This window comes from Penicillium odoratum (assembly GCF_028828045.1).
Source record: "Penicillium odoratum strain IBT 22623 chromosome Unknown utg000006l_segment0_segment0, whole genome shotgun sequence".
Classification (NCBI taxonomy): Eukaryota; Fungi; Ascomycota; class Eurotiomycetes; order Eurotiales; family Aspergillaceae; genus Penicillium; species Penicillium odoratum.
The window spans coordinates 4,056,110-4,071,812 of record NW_026643148.1 but is presented as its reverse complement, the minus strand read 5'-3'; the positions used below and the strand labels follow the sequence as shown (position 1 = coordinate 4,071,812).

Sequence of the window (15,703 nt, the reverse complement as noted above, 5' to 3'; positions counted from 1 at the left end):
GATATCCGTCATATGACTCGGTGCTGAGCAGCTGGATCAACCAATCATTATTTCTCGGGTGCCAGGTTCTAGATTTTGAATTCAGATGTTAGTAATATGAATTTGAGCTGTTATTGGAGGGGTTTGGAGCTTCGTGTGGAGGTGGCGACAGAAGACTGGCCGCTCCATGGAACCTCCATCCCGATATGGCAAGAGTGCATGATTTGTTATTGGGAGATTTTATGGCATTTTAAAGCTCAACTCGAGTTACGCAGTGAGTGAGTTCCAATTGATAGGTAAATTATGATTCTTCTTTGTTGATAGTATCATTTATGCCGAGCTGATCTGCTGCATTCCTACACGAGAATTTTTAAGCATGAAGTACAAAACATAATGTTTGCAGGAAACAAGTTTTAATCTGGAAAGAAAAAAGAAAACTCCTGTTAGAAGGTTGAAAAAAGATCAAATGCTATAGGTGACTGTATGTCTATCTGTCTAATGCTAGGTTAACCCATCTATGTTTCGCCAAATTTCGCCAGGAATCTATATACTCAATGATCTTCAAAAAACAAAAATAGCAGCGCATCCCAAAAGAAAAGCACCAAGCCACAGCCGTGTGGTTCATGACGTGGGGATGGACAGGATCAGTGATCTGCTTACTCCGCCTTCTTGGAAGCCTTGGTTCGGAGCTTCATCAAGACAAAGACCAAGGCGTAGCCACTAATGGCGAAGATACAACAGATACCGGCATCTCTCCAGCCATAGTAGTAGCCATTGATATTGAGGGTCTTCAGGTAATCGCTTCCCCTTGTATATTGACAGACCTCGCAGTTGGAAGTTGCATCGGGGTTCAGCAAGTTGATGGCAGAGCCAGCGCCAGCCATGTAGTCCGCCAGATAGGACTGGCAAGTTCCATTAGGAGGATTAAAGTAAGCAAGTTCATCAGATTTGCATGTTACTGTCGCCTCCCAAATACCAAAGGTGAACATGCCTCCCACCACGTAGTTGAATGGGTCGAGGTAGTAGAACCAGTATTTCCAGAAGACATTAAGTTCAGGTTGAGGAACGAAAGCTCCACAGAACAAAACCAGTGAGTTGACAATCAGGGGATTCACCAATGCGGCAAATGTTGCGTTCGGGGCGTACGCCGCGATAAACTGTCCAATACCGGTATAGATGAACTCATAGATCAACATGATAAAGAATGTGGCTCCAGCATTCTTAGAGTCTGTAGGCAGATGGGTTTGGTAGTACCAGCAGACGAAATATGAGACGGCACAAAGGCAGAGATAGGGGAACTCGGAGACGATGAGACCCGTCACAAAGGCCTTCCAAGAATACATTCTCGACTTCTTCTCCCGAGCATCATAGATATCACGACGTTGGATAAAGAGAGGCTGAAGCTGGTTAATAACACCTGGTGCAACAAAAGTGAAATTGAAGATGGTAAACATCTTCAGCTGAAGAGCAGTAACGGAATCTCCAAGATGCCAGAATGAGAAGCCATTAAGAAGTGCCGAAATGATATGCAGCTCAAGTTTGTTATTCACGTAGTTGGTGTTTCTGACCAGAGAGACACTCATACGAGCGGTGACGAGCCTGATCTGGGTCCAAAGCGAGGTAGCGAATTCTCGACCATCATCGTGTGTGGCGGCTGGTTTGGCGGCGGCCTCGGCAACAATCTCATCGAGTTCTGCAACGCGTGCGGCGTGTTCAGGCGAATCCACCCAGATCTGATGCCAATCCTTATCCTTCACAGCTTCAATACCACCGGTGACCACGTCGATCATATGCTCGGCAGGATTGCTGCTGATAGGGCAAGGCGCTCCATATTGACCGAAGTACTGCTTGACTGTAGAGCCGTTCTCGCCGATATCGCCGAAGTAAACCATTTTGCCTCCTTTCGCGAGGAGCAATAGTGTGTCGAACTGAGCGAATAACTGGGCAGAGGGCTGGTGAATGGTAACCAGGATAGCCTGACCAGCATCAGCCAGACGGCGCAAGAATCGGACGGTATTATAGGCAGATTGGCCATCAAGACCTGAAGTAGGCTCGTCTAGGAAGATGAGGATACTAGGCTTAGACACAAGCTCGACACTGCAAGAAAAAGGTCAGTATCGTGATCTTTGGAAGAGAGATTCAAGCTTACCCGATAGTAACACGCTTGCGCTGTTCCACGCTCAGCCCCTCACCGACAGTTCCGATCAACGTATCAGCAAGATCGTGCAACTCTAGGAGGTCGATAATAGTATCGACGTAGGCCAGTTTCTCTTCTCTAGGGACATGTTCAGGTTGACGGAGAAGCGCCGAGAACTCGAGCGCTTCCTTGACAGTCGCGTAGCCTTCGTGGACATCAAGCTGTTCACAATATCCTGCCATTCTCTGGAAAGACATAGGGAGTTCGCGACCGTCGACCAAGACGGTTCCGTTAATCGTACCTTCTGTCTTTCTCTGTGCCAGGACATCAAGCAATGTCGTCTTACCAGCTCCAGAAGATCCCATCAAAGCTCCAAGCATACCAGGTTTAACCCAACCATAGATATTGTCTAGAAGGACACGATCTCCGGAAGGTGTCTTCACAGTATAGACCAGGTTTTTCCATGTGAACACGGAAGTGTTTCTCGCTAGGTTGGCTTGATTCTGAGCATCGTCGGTAGTAATAGGGGTGTTTCCACGACCTTCTTTGCTGTCTGATCCTTGGGATTCCGAGTCCTTAGAGCGCTTGAAGTGCTTCATCTTCTCGCGAGGAATAAGAAGCGAGCTACTGCCTGCTCCTCCGGCCTTCCACCTGCATGTCGCAATAGTGGTAATGACAATAAAGAAGGCCCACATTCCCAACACAACACCAAAGTTGCGCCAGAGCTGAGAGTGCTTCCAGTGAAGAGCAGCAAGGTAGTTATCGCCAGTAACAAAAGTCTCACCCTTGACAGCTCCCTTCACGCCGGCACAAGATTGATAAGCGGAATCATCGTAACCGTCACCGTGAGGAATCAGACTTCCGCCAACACAAGGCATGACGGTATCATGGAATTCGTTGGTAATTCCTGCTTGGAAAGCATAAGATAAAGGATTGGCATAATACAACTCCACAAACCAATGCTTCATGTCAGGTTTGGGGATCATGTAGCCAGTGTACATCACAAGGAACTTCATGGCAGCACCGGATATCTTGGAAGCCACCTCTAAGTTGGCGGAGGCAGCACCAATCGATCGGAACATTGCGTTAACAGTCTATAGTATTTAGTTAGTGGAGGCTTAAACTAGCTATTTTCCAGGCAAGTATGCCCCTGCGATTTGACTTACCAAAGTGATAGCAATAAGAATAATCCAGAAGGTGAAGAATGCAGAGGCAGTTGCTTTCAGGCCACACATCCAGTAGAGAATTACCGAGAAGATAGTGCATTGGAAGAGCACCACTGGAAGCTCCGCAGTGAGGATTGCAATAGCGTATGCAGCAGGGTGATGGTAACCGAAACCCTTGTGTTTGGTCACGATCGGTCGGCCCTTGAAAGAACCAGTAACTTCAGCCATGGCCATGGTGACCTGGTAGACCTGAGAGAAGAAGACAGCACCGCCCTTGGTGAAAATACCGGCAGACGTGTTCGGAGAGTCGTAGAAGCAGGATCCGACGATCAAAGCCATGGCAAGAGAAACAAATTGACGAATAAAGAATGTGGATTTCTCACCCCAGATGATTTGATACTGGCGCGCGATACAAATTTTGAGCTGGTGTTGGAAGGATGTAGTCAAGGGGCTGTTTTTCGGGAGGGAGGAGTTCTTCTCGAATGCGACTGACTCTTGGAACGCAGTCGTACGTTCCGCAGCGAGCGAGGACGAGGCATAATCATATTCCACCATCATCTGCTGGCAGATCTCGTGTTTTTGGTATTTGCCGAGGAGTTCATCGGCGTTGCGAGGGAATATACCCTCGTATCCAGGAAGAATCTTTCGCTCAGTTGGAACGGTAACACCAGTTAGATAATCAGCGACATTGGCACCATCGGTGTATCTGAAGCCTTGACTTTCCATGAAGGGTTTAGCCTCGGATGCTGGGCCATAGTAAATCTGCTTTCCTTCATCCAACACCAGAACTTTGTCGAAAAGATCGTAGATACCATTTCCGGCCTGGTAGAGTGTCACGATAGTGGTGAGGCCCAGGATATCGGTCATTGCACGCAAGGCCTTTGCCCACTCGAGGGCAGTGGATGCGTCCAGACCACGAGTACTGTTATCCCAGCAGAATACAGATCCCCTGGTCGCCATACACTCGATAATCGACACACGCTTTCTCTCTCCACCAGAGACACCACGCACAAACTCGTTTCCGACCTTGGTCTCTTCCGTGTGCGATATCTTCATTGACTCCATGAGGAAGCGCTTGAAATCGCCCGCCCAGTCCGCCGGGGTAGCGCCACCGGGCACATGGAAGGGAATCTTCAAACGGGTAGCGAAATCCATGGTTTGTCCCACAGTCAAGGTAGGGAAAAAGATCTCCTCCTCACTGTTCATCACAATTTGGCCTTTGTAGAGTTCAGCCTCGTCGGGATTCATTGTACCGAATTTGACCTCGCCGGAGACAGATTTATAGCCAGCTCTCCGGTTCGAAAGAACATTCAACAAGGTCGTGCAGCCAGAGCCCGGTCGTCCTAGAACAAGCAACATCTCTCCTGGCTTCACACAACCATGACTATTTTGGAGAATGGATCTAATTGCGGGTTTTTGTCGGAGATCACGCACAGTTTGGAGGAGGTTGAATTGGGAGATAAAGTTCTCATTCACAGACGCTTCAGCTGAAAGTACATCGACGGTCAAGTCCCTCCAGGTGACCCCGAGTTCACGCTTGCCATAGCCGGCAGCCAAATCGCGTTCCTGCATGGCAATGACTTCGCTAGACAAACCCCAATTGACGGGAGCTTTCGAAGGCACTTGCCCATGGAGAAGATCAGAAAGGGTTTCATGGCTATCTGCTTCGCGAATGTAGGCCGTCTTCTTTTCCGAATCGGGTAGGATTCCTTCCTCCATGCTTGTATGAACCAAATTGGTTCGAAGCCGACTGAGGAGAGGGAGAAGTTAGGTATATAATTCAGTATAACGGAGTAGGAAAGTCAAAATGAGTGGAAGAAATCAAGAAAAGTTTACAATGAGTGCGATTGATATGCATTGAGGATATCCCTCGGCCTATATAGGGGATAACATTGTGGAGTAATAATTCCATACTGATCGGTGTTTGATCGCTGTCAAGTGTGTTAATCGCGGCCGTGCACATGCGGAGAGATAAGTATGCACAATCAATGGATAAAATGCGGATAAGAGATTAGTCAACGCTCGCAAGCTGAGTGATTTACCGGGTAAATCGGAATGTTAGCTCTGAAACTGAGTGATCTACCCGGATAAGCGGAATCTTGGATCTAACCCGGCGCATATTGTGCATATTTTCACACTATGCAAGTAAAGAAGATCATGGACGCCAAACTTCTAGAACAATTTTAATCAAATAAAGTGGAATTCAGTGCCGAGTTCCATGTCTGTTCCACCCCTTGGCCCCGAGGAAAATTCGATAATTTGTTGACACATAGTATGAGATTCTGACCCTAATGTTTCATGTTTTGAACATAGGGGGGCTCTATGAATTTTAACACAATGTATGCTGCGCGGTTATTGAAGAGGATCTTGGAAACACTAAGGGCGCCCTTAAATCCATAATTTTCATGGTCGAGTCGCCACTCTTGTGTGGATGCTGTTACCTTATTATCTACGCACATACTCCCTAAGTCCTTTTGGTTTCCTTTTTACGGCTAATAATTACCTAAATAGTCAAATCCGACTATCTGTCGGATCTGGAAGTACTTCAGTATATCTTGGGAGATATCTTCTTGGACTTCATATCAATCTGATTTATCCACCAGCTCGCACATACACAACATGGCCGCACGCATATCAAGCCCATCGCCCGACGGAAGTACACGCAAGCGTGTGTGCAAAGCATGCGATCGCTGCAGGCTAAAGAAATCCAAGGTATGTCAATTATGAACTAGATAGTTATCATCTGCATTGCTGACGTAACAAGTGTGACGGAGCCAAACCATGCTCACGTTGTAAAGCAGATAACTCCATCTGTGTCTTTGGGGAGCGAAAAAGGATCCATGAGAGATCCTATCCTAAGGGGTGAGGTGCCACTTGAACAGAATATCCATGAATAACACTAACCATCCTCATCGCTTCCAGATACGTTGAGAGGCTTGAGCAACAGCAAGTCTGGCTAGTCCACGGTCTCCAGGAACTCTATCGTTGCTTAAATGAAGGCAAAGCCTGGTCAGGCGATCATTTGGATCTCGAACCTAACGGTCACCCGCTCACTCACGACCTTCTTACACGTCTCGGTGCCCTCGACCACGGTAAAGGTGACCGTTTTGAGGAGAATATCGAAGCCTTGCAACGGGATCCTTGGGGCGGCGACATGCGACAAGAATCACCCAACGACAGTTCCCACGCAAAATCCCCTGTGGCCCCTCAATGTTTCTCCCCCGGCACCTCCTCCCAAAGAACCTCATTTTCAACACCGGAAATCGAAAGCCCCTTAAATAACGCGCCGATCGCGAGACAGCCTACAGAAGGCGTATCACAATACAATCCTTCGTCAATACAAGACGACATTGATCCGCTATATCTCCTGAATGAATCTGCGTCATGGCAAGCCAACGACACATTCAGTCTTTTCGACGAAATGGACATGATGAGTACAGCCGATTATTCAAATCTCGTCTTCAGCGACTCAACCACATCACGCTTATTAAGTCGCCAGATGCCAATTAATTGCATCACCTCCAGCGTATATGGAGAAGACTATCAGGTCTTCAATACCAATTCAGCAGAAATCACCTTGATCTAAACATTATCGATTGCAACATTTCAAATATCACTATTTAATTGACAATCCCTGATGGGATTACATCAGGCTCCAAGCAATATAAGACCCCAGTCTCCGAAGCCCACGCAATTGATTGCTAAAGATGACCAACATCTTGGTAGTATATTATCTGTATTGACCTATCCATCAGTGCTTTACTTCATGAGTCAGATCTCACCAGTTATATGTCGCAGATATTGAGGAACGTGATCGGCCACAAGCCATAGCCCACGACACCCAGACTCGACTTTTTCATAGTAAAGGGGGATTTGGCACGTAACTAAGATTGTAGGTACCAGTGTAGATAGGTTACAGAGATATAATTCAGTCGGTTAGGTACTTATTTTCACAACATTTCCACTCTTATCGGGTTGTTTAGTGTTGTACAAGCAATTAAAGTGTGCGGATAAATCATAGCAAGGCTTGCCTAGCTAGGCCATCGATTACCTCTTTCACAAACTGACATTCAGCGCTAAAATGAACTGATATACCTATATCGCATTATCACCGACGATTTCCACAAATAAAATAGAGTCACCGAGCAAAGCAAATAAATAAAATGAATCAGGAACCACTGACCAAGAAAATTAAAAAAAAGTCTCACTCCCCGACATCCCATGCCCATTCAGCAATTTCCTGAAGCTCTTGCCGTCCCAAAGTCGAATCAGTTTCCTCGGCATTTACTGGATCGCGCAGGAATAGAACGTCGAACGGGATAGTCAATGGAGGTCCTCTCACATGAACATCGGATTGATAGGGCATTGGATATCTGTGACACTGAATACGCTGAGAGCACACAGGCTTCCCATCGATTTCACCCCGCTCGAATTTCTTTATAACAACCCTTTGTCCTCTCAGACCCGACGTCAGTTTCACTGCGATGACAATGGTGGTATTGCCTCGCAAAGGATCAAGCCATAAATCCACATCGCGGAGCAATTTCGCATGGGTGTCTGTGACAGCCACTTCTAGGACCACTGTGGGTCTCTTCAAGGTGCCAGGAGGGGGCTTCCTTGGGCCCCATCCCCAATCTGGCTCTTTCTTTGATCTGCTATGGACGTCGACAGTCACGTTGCCGTCTGTCAGGATAGCGGTGTCTGGCCCCATTGGTGCGAGTATCCTATCAATGGCTTTGTCAAAGGCTTTTCAAATGAGGTGGTGCTCATGAGTGACCATCTTGACGAGCTCGGTAAACGTTGTTCCGACCAAAGTGCAATTAACAGCACAAGCTGGGACTGTATAGGTGAAGGGGGTTCTCTTAGATGGAAAGAGAGTCAATGGTAAACAGACTGTACTCTGTGAAAGTTTGTTCCGCGTTCTTGTTGTCGGAAGTGCTATTGACAGTCTCAATATCAGAGTTTGTATTCAAGGATGAAAAAGTTGACGATAAAGGCTGGAGGCTGGGGGTAAGAGTGATTTCCTTAACTGGTACCACTGGGCAGACCGAGGGAGAATCTGCAGAGCTTTGAGTGTGAAGTGAAACTAATCGTCGGTGAAGAATATATTTCTTGCTTGCGCGAACTTCTCCTGCTATCTCTTGAGAAAGTTGTGCTCGAGTCAAGCGGTCACAGTTGTGGAGTTTCGTAGCTAGGTTCGATTGCTATCAAATCCTCAAGGTTGTTAGATATGTGGAAGATTTTTGTCAAGGACGTTGAAGATGCTCATATGACACAGTGTAATATCCACGGAGCGAGGTCAAGCTATCCAATCTTTTTCATTGGACACTCTTAGATTTGGAAACATGTCCAGCAGGGGAAACTGAATGGTGCGCATAGTGCACTGGCTCGAGGTAAACGCTCTTAATGGTCACTGGAGGACCATTATTCTGTCGCCTCACAGTTAACATCCTGACGAAGTAGCGGGGTGGAAAGAATTTGTGTCCCCGAGGCTTGTGGTTTGATCAAGGTCGAAGAACTGAGGTGTCTAGGTACCGAGTGGAAAGATCCACGTTAGTATAGGTACATCAAGGTGATATTGTGGTTTCTGTCATGTCCATAAATCTAGTATGAATGTTCACTAGAATCGTTCTCAGATTACTTTAGATATTGTTCAACGAGGCAATGATATGCAAATGATGATTTGACCTGTCCAGTCACTTGAATTATCAATATTGTCTCTTTTAAAAAAAGAACTCAACCATAACTCTTCTATCATCTCAATATAAGCGCAGAGAGCGTATCAGCTAGAAAATAGCCATGCAGTTGGGGGGACTAGAACCCCCCGCGCACAGTTCAACGGACTACTGGAAACAAAAAAGCTCCATCTCCCAAGCCTCTCACAAGTTTCCGCAAGCGTATCCAAATCAAACATCTCCCCAATTGGAATCCCCCAACCAGCCAAAAGATGATGATGCAAATCAAACTCCTCATTGACAGCTGGATAAACCTCAAAACTCACCGCATCTGACGCCACCGCCGCAAAATGATTATCCCACATGAATCTCAATACCCGCTCACTCTGCTCAATGCCAGCATGCTGAGGCATGGGTTGCTGACTATATTCCAGCCTCTGCTCAGCCGACATCTCAGCCCAGGTATCCGGGAGCCCGACGCGCAGGAAAAAGATATCGCCACGCTGGAAGGTGATGTTGCATTCTCTGGCGATTTCTTGCACCTCGTCCAGGGAGACTGTTTGGCGGGTCAGTGCGTTAAGTGGAATTCCTCTTTTCTTGGCGTAGGATACGTAGTCGATAAGGATGCCGCGGCCTGCTATTCCTTTTTTCGCCCAGAAGCCGATGCCAATGCGGGGGGAGTTGGTGTCTTTGATCTCGGTGGCTGTTGTGCCGCCATAGAAGAGGCGACGGCTGGGATCTTCGGGGCTTGGGGCTGGTGCGTTGTGGTGTCGCAGTCCATCCCATTGGGAGGATTGCTGGGGGTTGAAGTGGTATTCGTCGTCGAAGGCGACTCCTTCGGCTACCCATTTGATGCGGTGTTCGAATGGCTTGCGGCCGAACCCTGGAGTTTTGTTAACATGAGATATATGCACTGCTTGGGGGCTTCCTTGGGAGGTACCTGGCGGAGACAAGTTCTCAATGTCCCAGTTCAGGCACACTCGCTCGCCCGTCTGGATCTGTGTTCGTGCCGCATCTGCGACTACCGCTGGTGTCAGTAGACGCAGCATGCCCAAGCCTTCTTCTTCGGATCCTGGCGCGGCAGGCCAGTACCGGCGCTTGTCAGGTAGGTCATCGAATGTTTCTGGTAGTGTTGCGGCCATATTGGTGAATGGGTGGTACAGATGCTGTAGTAACGTGAATGTGCGGGGTAGCGATACGGGTGTGAACAAATGGTGGTATCTAGATTTAGCGGTCTGAGGAATGAAAACAAGAACCAGAGGGACTTCAATTACAGATAAATAGATGCAAATAGCACGGTAAAAGGCGAGTCGGGGCAAGTCCGATATTGACGTGAAAATGACCCCGCAACTCAATCGGGGAATGAAGCGAGTGTCCTTACCATTTTTACATCAATTACATATCCAAGCGGTCCCGACAGGCAGTAAATGGGACTTCGAGGCTAGGGATGCTTAATACATTTCTCGAATTCTTTCTGACTTCGCTCGCTCATAAAGAATTCAAAATGTAAATCAACATTAAGGCAACCCAGGCTAGCCCTGCCGCCACAGCTGGTATAAAAATAGAGAAACCGCCTCTTGGTGTGTACGCTGCCACGAGGGTAAGATCAAGAAGGATGAAGAGCACACAGAACATTATGTGATATTATAATAGGTAGTATGCTGAGAAGTTCGGTAGAGATATGCCGGGTGGACCTAAACCTAACATTCATATTTCATGGTCGGCCCGGTCGCCCCACCCACATACTTTGTTTTTGAAGACATATACTTCCACCAAAACGCCAATTTATTAATATAACAACCTATTCATGCCTATTTAGACAGGAAGTACGCTTATGCCCTTTAACCCCACAGTCAGAACACGTGGGCAAAGCTCTGATTCGCTGCTGCAAAGGTGCTGCTGGCGCTTCTCCCAGGGGTAGTATATCCGCTTCAACGACCTCTGGAATTGCGTCTAGGGCCTTGACTTCTGCACGTAAAATGATATGTTCGTGTGCTACAGAGAGAGAAGAACTCGCCATGAATACAATGCCCTTGATAAACTTATTGACAAGCTTATTTAACGCACGATCTTTATGTGTGAGTGGACTTTCTGAGCGCTTTTTCTCGTTTTCTGAACGTGAAACGCCATATTTTTGTGATAGGAAGATAACAGCCTCTATCGTTAATTCCAAGGCCTCGATCATCTGATTTATGTTATCGCCTTGAGGTGTGGGTGGACTTTCCGAGTGCTCTTTCATAAGCACTTTGATAGACGAGACTTGTTCTTGTAGCTGTGAGACGTTCTGTGGCGTTTTGGGTGAAAACACGCTGTTGGCGCTACCCGAGTGTCTAGGTCTTGTGTAATGAGTTGAGAGGTTCTCTGGCGTTTTAGGTGGAAACACGCTGTTGGTGCTACCCGAGGGGTTTAGTTTTGAATATAGAGATAAGAGGGTAGGGTGTCGTTTCACGAAGTTTGTGGCCCAATTTGCCCCAACGGTTTGGACAGGGGTCTCATCACGCTCTGCCAGTAGTATATTGGCCATATCTGCCACCATACTACGCCCCGGGGCAGATCCACGATCGTCCATAGACACTATCCATTGAACAAGCGATATTTCTTCGTTGTTGGTCAATTTGTGCGAATTTGCGCGTAAGTCCACGCGTGCTTTAACCCCGGCTCGTCGGCGACGGAGTGTGCTTTCGGACACGTTGAACAGGCGTGCGGCTTCGCGGATAGTGGATATTTCATCCTTTTTCAAAGCTTGGACAGCTAGTTGAATCCTACCCTCCTGTTCAGCAGAATTTTGAGCTTTTTTGGTTCGTTTTGGTGGCATGGTGGGTATTGAGGGTCGAAGGGTAGTACGGAAGACGCGTCTCTAAACATAGGACTGACCAGGTGACCGGGCTGACCGACCTTTTGATGACTAATATTCCGACGTTTTGTGAGTTACTTAAATACTAAGTATTGATCTGCGAACATCGTAAACTTATGTACAGTAACTGGACAAAAGTATTTTCACCCCCTCTCGCCAATCGTAGAACCTTGGGGTGTAAATACTACCTTTGCCCAGTTACTGTAAGTACTAACATACCTCCTTTTGTTAGCATGGCATACAACTTGATCTACAATACACGGGTGATATTGGGAGCAAGTCATGTGATTTGAACCCTGTGTCGGAACAATGGATCATGTAATCAACTTTATTAGTCAGCGTACCACATGTTAAATTGCTGTGGTGGAGACTAGAGAATACCAGACAAGTACACAGACGTGACCCATACCATTGGTACATGCTGTTCGACCCTGATTACGTGTTCAGAGACCCTGACAAAGAGGTCCGAGGATCAGCAGTCTGGGACCGCGCTGACTAAGAACTACTAGATTTATATCTCCGACTTATCTCCGTCTCTAACTCTCTTTTCACCCCTTTTTTCCCACCTTACTAACGAACGGTGTAGCTTGAATGCAAGTAGTAATCAGGCGAGAATTGGCGAAAACCGAGTGAAAATTTTGTGGGTCAGCGTGATATCATCTATTGGTCTTCCAAGCGCGGCTATTTTGTCCGGAATCCCAAGTTCAAAGCCTCAGATCCACTCCCCACATGGGCACTTGGTTCGGCGCATCAGCCAAAGATCTTTATTCGCCTCGCCTATCCTCACCAAGGACAAAAAAGCTTTGATACGTAACGGCATCACATGTATAATTACCAAAAATCGTAGAAACGGGGTAATTAACCAACTAGTGGGATCTAGAAGTCGGCTCAAGTTCCCGGACTGCATCAAACTTTCTTGGCCTGAGACCCATTCCCTATCTGTGATCCCAAATTCGGTGCCATTCGCCTGCCTTTTTTGCTTTAGTCCCGGCCACTCCGATTCTCAGGATTGGATAGTTCATGAGCCTTATGGTGGCTCGGCCGCTCAGGTGCCAGTCAAAAACAGAAGAAAATATAGTTTGTAATGGATGAAAGACCCTCTCCAAACCATTCAACAATTTAATTTCTTCCCCACTCCTTTTCTTTCTGTTTACTGTCTGCTCTCTTGCTATTGATTCTATCCTTAAGGGCCAATCATTCATTTAGCGCCTCATAGATCACAGCATGCTCTCTCTTTTATATTCCTATTTCCTTTTCGTTTCAGGTGTTGCAGCAAAGAACGCATTTCAATTTAGGGATGATGATTACGCCCAATATCGCACCGTGAGTCTGATTGGAAAATGAACAGCCAAGCATTCGGGCTAATGAAACCCTAGTTACCAAACCATCGTATTATTAAATGGAACGTCACTCACTATGATCGCTCTGCCATAGCTCCAGGCTATTGGTTCACTGCACCTTACTGGAAGCATGACGGTGATAGAGAAACAGGCCAATGGGTCCCGTACCAGATAGGACCCCATATCTTTGATCAGGATGGTGTTAGTATCAATTGATATCTTTTTCCTCGTTGATATACTGACAATCGTGACTAGGCTCTGGTGTGGGCGGGTTCTCAAGAGTGTGATAACAGACCTTCCTTTGACTTTCGAGTGATCGATCTGGCAAGGATTGGTGTGTCTGGTATTGAAATACAGAAACATCTAGCTTGGATCATGTCCTACGAGCCGTATGCCCCGGAAACCAATGCCTCTGTGATGATATTCGATAACCACTACAATGAGGTCCGCAATATTACTATCCCGTCTGATGAGTTCGACGGCCATGACTTCAACGTGATTGATAACGGGTCGAAGGCCCTTATGATCCGAATCAGTCGGGATGTACAAACCCTTGAGGATTTCGGCCAGCCAGAAATATCAGCGCGCATTGATAACACTGGCTTCATGGAGCTTGACCTTCTTTTGTCCCCGAGAGACACAACTCCGCAAAGAATCGTTGACTGGCGCGCTCGCGGTAGAGTCGGCGTGGATGAAAGCTATGTGACCAATAAGACATTCCTCCACCCGGACTTCATGCACGCCAATGCTATCGCCAAAAACCAGTACGGTGACTATATGCTCTCTGCCCGACACACGAGCACGATATATCTGATCTCGGGCCGGGATGGCCATATCATCTGGCGTCTTGGCGGGAAGAAGAATAACTTCGATAAGGACTTCAACTTTTTCGGTCAACACGATGCCAGATTTATCTCCGTTAACGAGACAAACTACGTTATTTCCCTAATGCAGAACGGTGCCATCGATCTCGATGTCCAGCAACCTGTTTCATCCGCCATGTACGTAAACTTGGACGTTGTTAATATGAAAGCGACCCTGCTTCATCAATATATGCGCCCGGACGGAGGAAGCACTGAGCGCCGTGGAAATATGCAGACTTTGCCTAACACCAACGTCTTCAATGGCTGGGCTGCGCGGAGCTATATCAGTGAGTACTCGGCTGACGGCAGGCTACTCATGGAGGCCAAATTCATCTCTGAACGATTCGATACCTACCGATCCTACAAATTCCCCTGGATTGGCCGCCCTTTATACCCACCGACGCTATTGTCTGAATCATACGGCGTCAATGGATCCGAGATCTCGACAGCCTTCCATGTCAGCTGGAATGGTGCCACTGACATCGCATACTGGAGATTCTTCGCACAAGCAAACTCGACTAGCAATAGGACAGAAATCGGCGTTGTTCAGAAAGATGGATTCGAGACTTCTTTCATTGCCCGAGGATTCATGGACTGGGTCTCTGTTGAGGCTCTTGATTCGAACATGGAGGTGATGGGTGTTTCTCCCAATTTACGCACCCCTAGTCCAAAGTACTGGACTGGTGAAACTCTGCCCGAGGCCGATGACCCCGAAGCCTTCTTGGTGATTCACACCGAGGCTCCAGCCAAACAAGATATCAGCGCCATGATTGGACTTTTCATTGCTGGCCTCTTCTCGGGAGTACTTATCTGGACTTCGTTCTTTTATAGAAATGCCCTGAAACGGTATGGTCTCCGGTGCTATTCGGATTTAATTTCGAAGTCGGCGGGTTATCTGCAGTTATCGACAACTAGTGCTGTCAATAGCCCAGATTTAGAGGAGAGGATGACTTTTCTGACGGACAAAGCTGAATAAGTCACCCGTCAATTTTGCATAGCGTGCTGTACTATAGCTTAGCGTTTGCGTTTGTATTTATCCGGATACCAAAATGGAGTTCTTGCACAGTGATGTTGAAAGTCAAGTATAAAATTATAACTTCTCAGGGAAATAGCTATCAATTGATAATCTTCTCAATCTGTATATTTTTGAGCGTACAATGTGTTGCATATTAGTGAATAAAACATCAAGCCATCAATACATATAACGTCCTTTTTGGAAACCTCCATCATCTCCACGTAACACAAACTTCCCCGGGCAGCTATTTAAAGTGCGCTGAACGAGAAAAAGCATCTGCCAAGGCCGGAACTGTAGAATCACCAAAACACAAAGAAACATAATACAAGTCGGGAAATATTCCTTAGAACGATTACGGAGTACAGAACTCGGCACTTCCGTATCTTGGCATTAGTGGAGAATCGAGACTATTTAAAATGGTAGCCTATCGAAACCCACAATCCTCGGATCTAATTTCCAATCAAGTGACACGAAAATCCGAATACGAATTCTCTCGCCATAGAAGCGGCTTCATGATCGCCAGAGGAGTCTGCTAAAAAGGCAAATTCAAACGCAATACCATGTGAAAATGTGAGAAATAAGAACGTGAACAAAAATACATGAATTAACAATGAACATTTCAGCTTTCCGGACCGATTCGAAGCTAAATCGAAATAGGAAAATTATCAGGTGTA

The 15,703-nt window shown here is 46.8% G+C and overlaps 6 protein-coding genes across 6 annotated transcripts; 2 read left to right on the top strand and 4 right to left on the bottom strand.

Annotated features, from left to right (window-relative positions):
* Positions 1-635: 635 nt before the first annotated feature.
* Positions 636-5,001, bottom strand: N7520_009898 (CDR ABC transporter; the record flags this gene model as incomplete). Its single annotated transcript, XM_057143832.1, has 3 exons — positions 636-2,076; positions 2,129-3,210; positions 3,283-5,001. 3 exons carry the CDS (start codon positions 4,999-5,001, stop codon positions 636-638), a joined length of 4,242 nt encoding a protein of 1,413 aa, XP_056993120.1.
* A 900-nt stretch (positions 5,002-5,901) lies between these two features.
* N7520_009897 (Zn(II)2Cys6 transcription factor domain-containing protein) lies at positions 5,902-6,868 on the top strand (the record flags this gene model as incomplete). Its single annotated transcript, XM_057143831.1, has 3 exons — positions 5,902-5,994; positions 6,047-6,144; positions 6,205-6,868. The coding sequence occupies 3 exons, from the start codon at positions 5,902-5,904 to the stop codon at positions 6,866-6,868; spliced, it is 855 nt and encodes a 284-aa protein (XP_056993119.1).
* Positions 6,869-7,486: 618 nt separating this feature from the next.
* Positions 7,487-7,993, bottom strand: N7520_009896 (uncharacterized protein; the record flags this gene model as incomplete). Its single annotated transcript, XM_057143830.1, has 1 exon — positions 7,487-7,993. One exon carries the CDS (start codon positions 7,991-7,993, stop codon positions 7,487-7,489), a length of 507 nt encoding a protein of 168 aa, XP_056993118.1.
* A 1,071-nt stretch (positions 7,994-9,064) lies between these two features.
* N7520_009895 (uncharacterized protein) lies at positions 9,065-10,099 on the bottom strand (the record flags this gene model as incomplete). Its single annotated transcript, XM_057143829.1, has 1 exon — positions 9,065-10,099. The coding sequence occupies one exon, from the start codon at positions 10,097-10,099 to the stop codon at positions 9,065-9,067; it is 1,035 nt and encodes a 344-aa protein (XP_056993117.1).
* Positions 10,100-10,758: 659 nt separating this feature from the next.
* N7520_009894 (uncharacterized protein) lies at positions 10,759-11,772 on the bottom strand (the record flags this gene model as incomplete). Its single annotated transcript, XM_057143828.1, has 1 exon — positions 10,759-11,772. The coding sequence occupies one exon, from the start codon at positions 11,770-11,772 to the stop codon at positions 10,759-10,761; it is 1,014 nt and encodes a 337-aa protein (XP_056993116.1).
* A 1,263-nt stretch (positions 11,773-13,035) lies between these two features.
* On the top strand, positions 13,036-14,990 carry N7520_009893 (uncharacterized protein; the record flags this gene model as incomplete). Its single annotated transcript, XM_057143827.1, has 3 exons — positions 13,036-13,134; positions 13,188-13,352; positions 13,407-14,990. The coding sequence occupies 3 exons, from the start codon at positions 13,036-13,038 to the stop codon at positions 14,988-14,990; spliced, it is 1,848 nt and encodes a 615-aa protein (XP_056993115.1).
* Between the last annotated feature and the right edge of the window lie 713 nt (positions 14,991-15,703).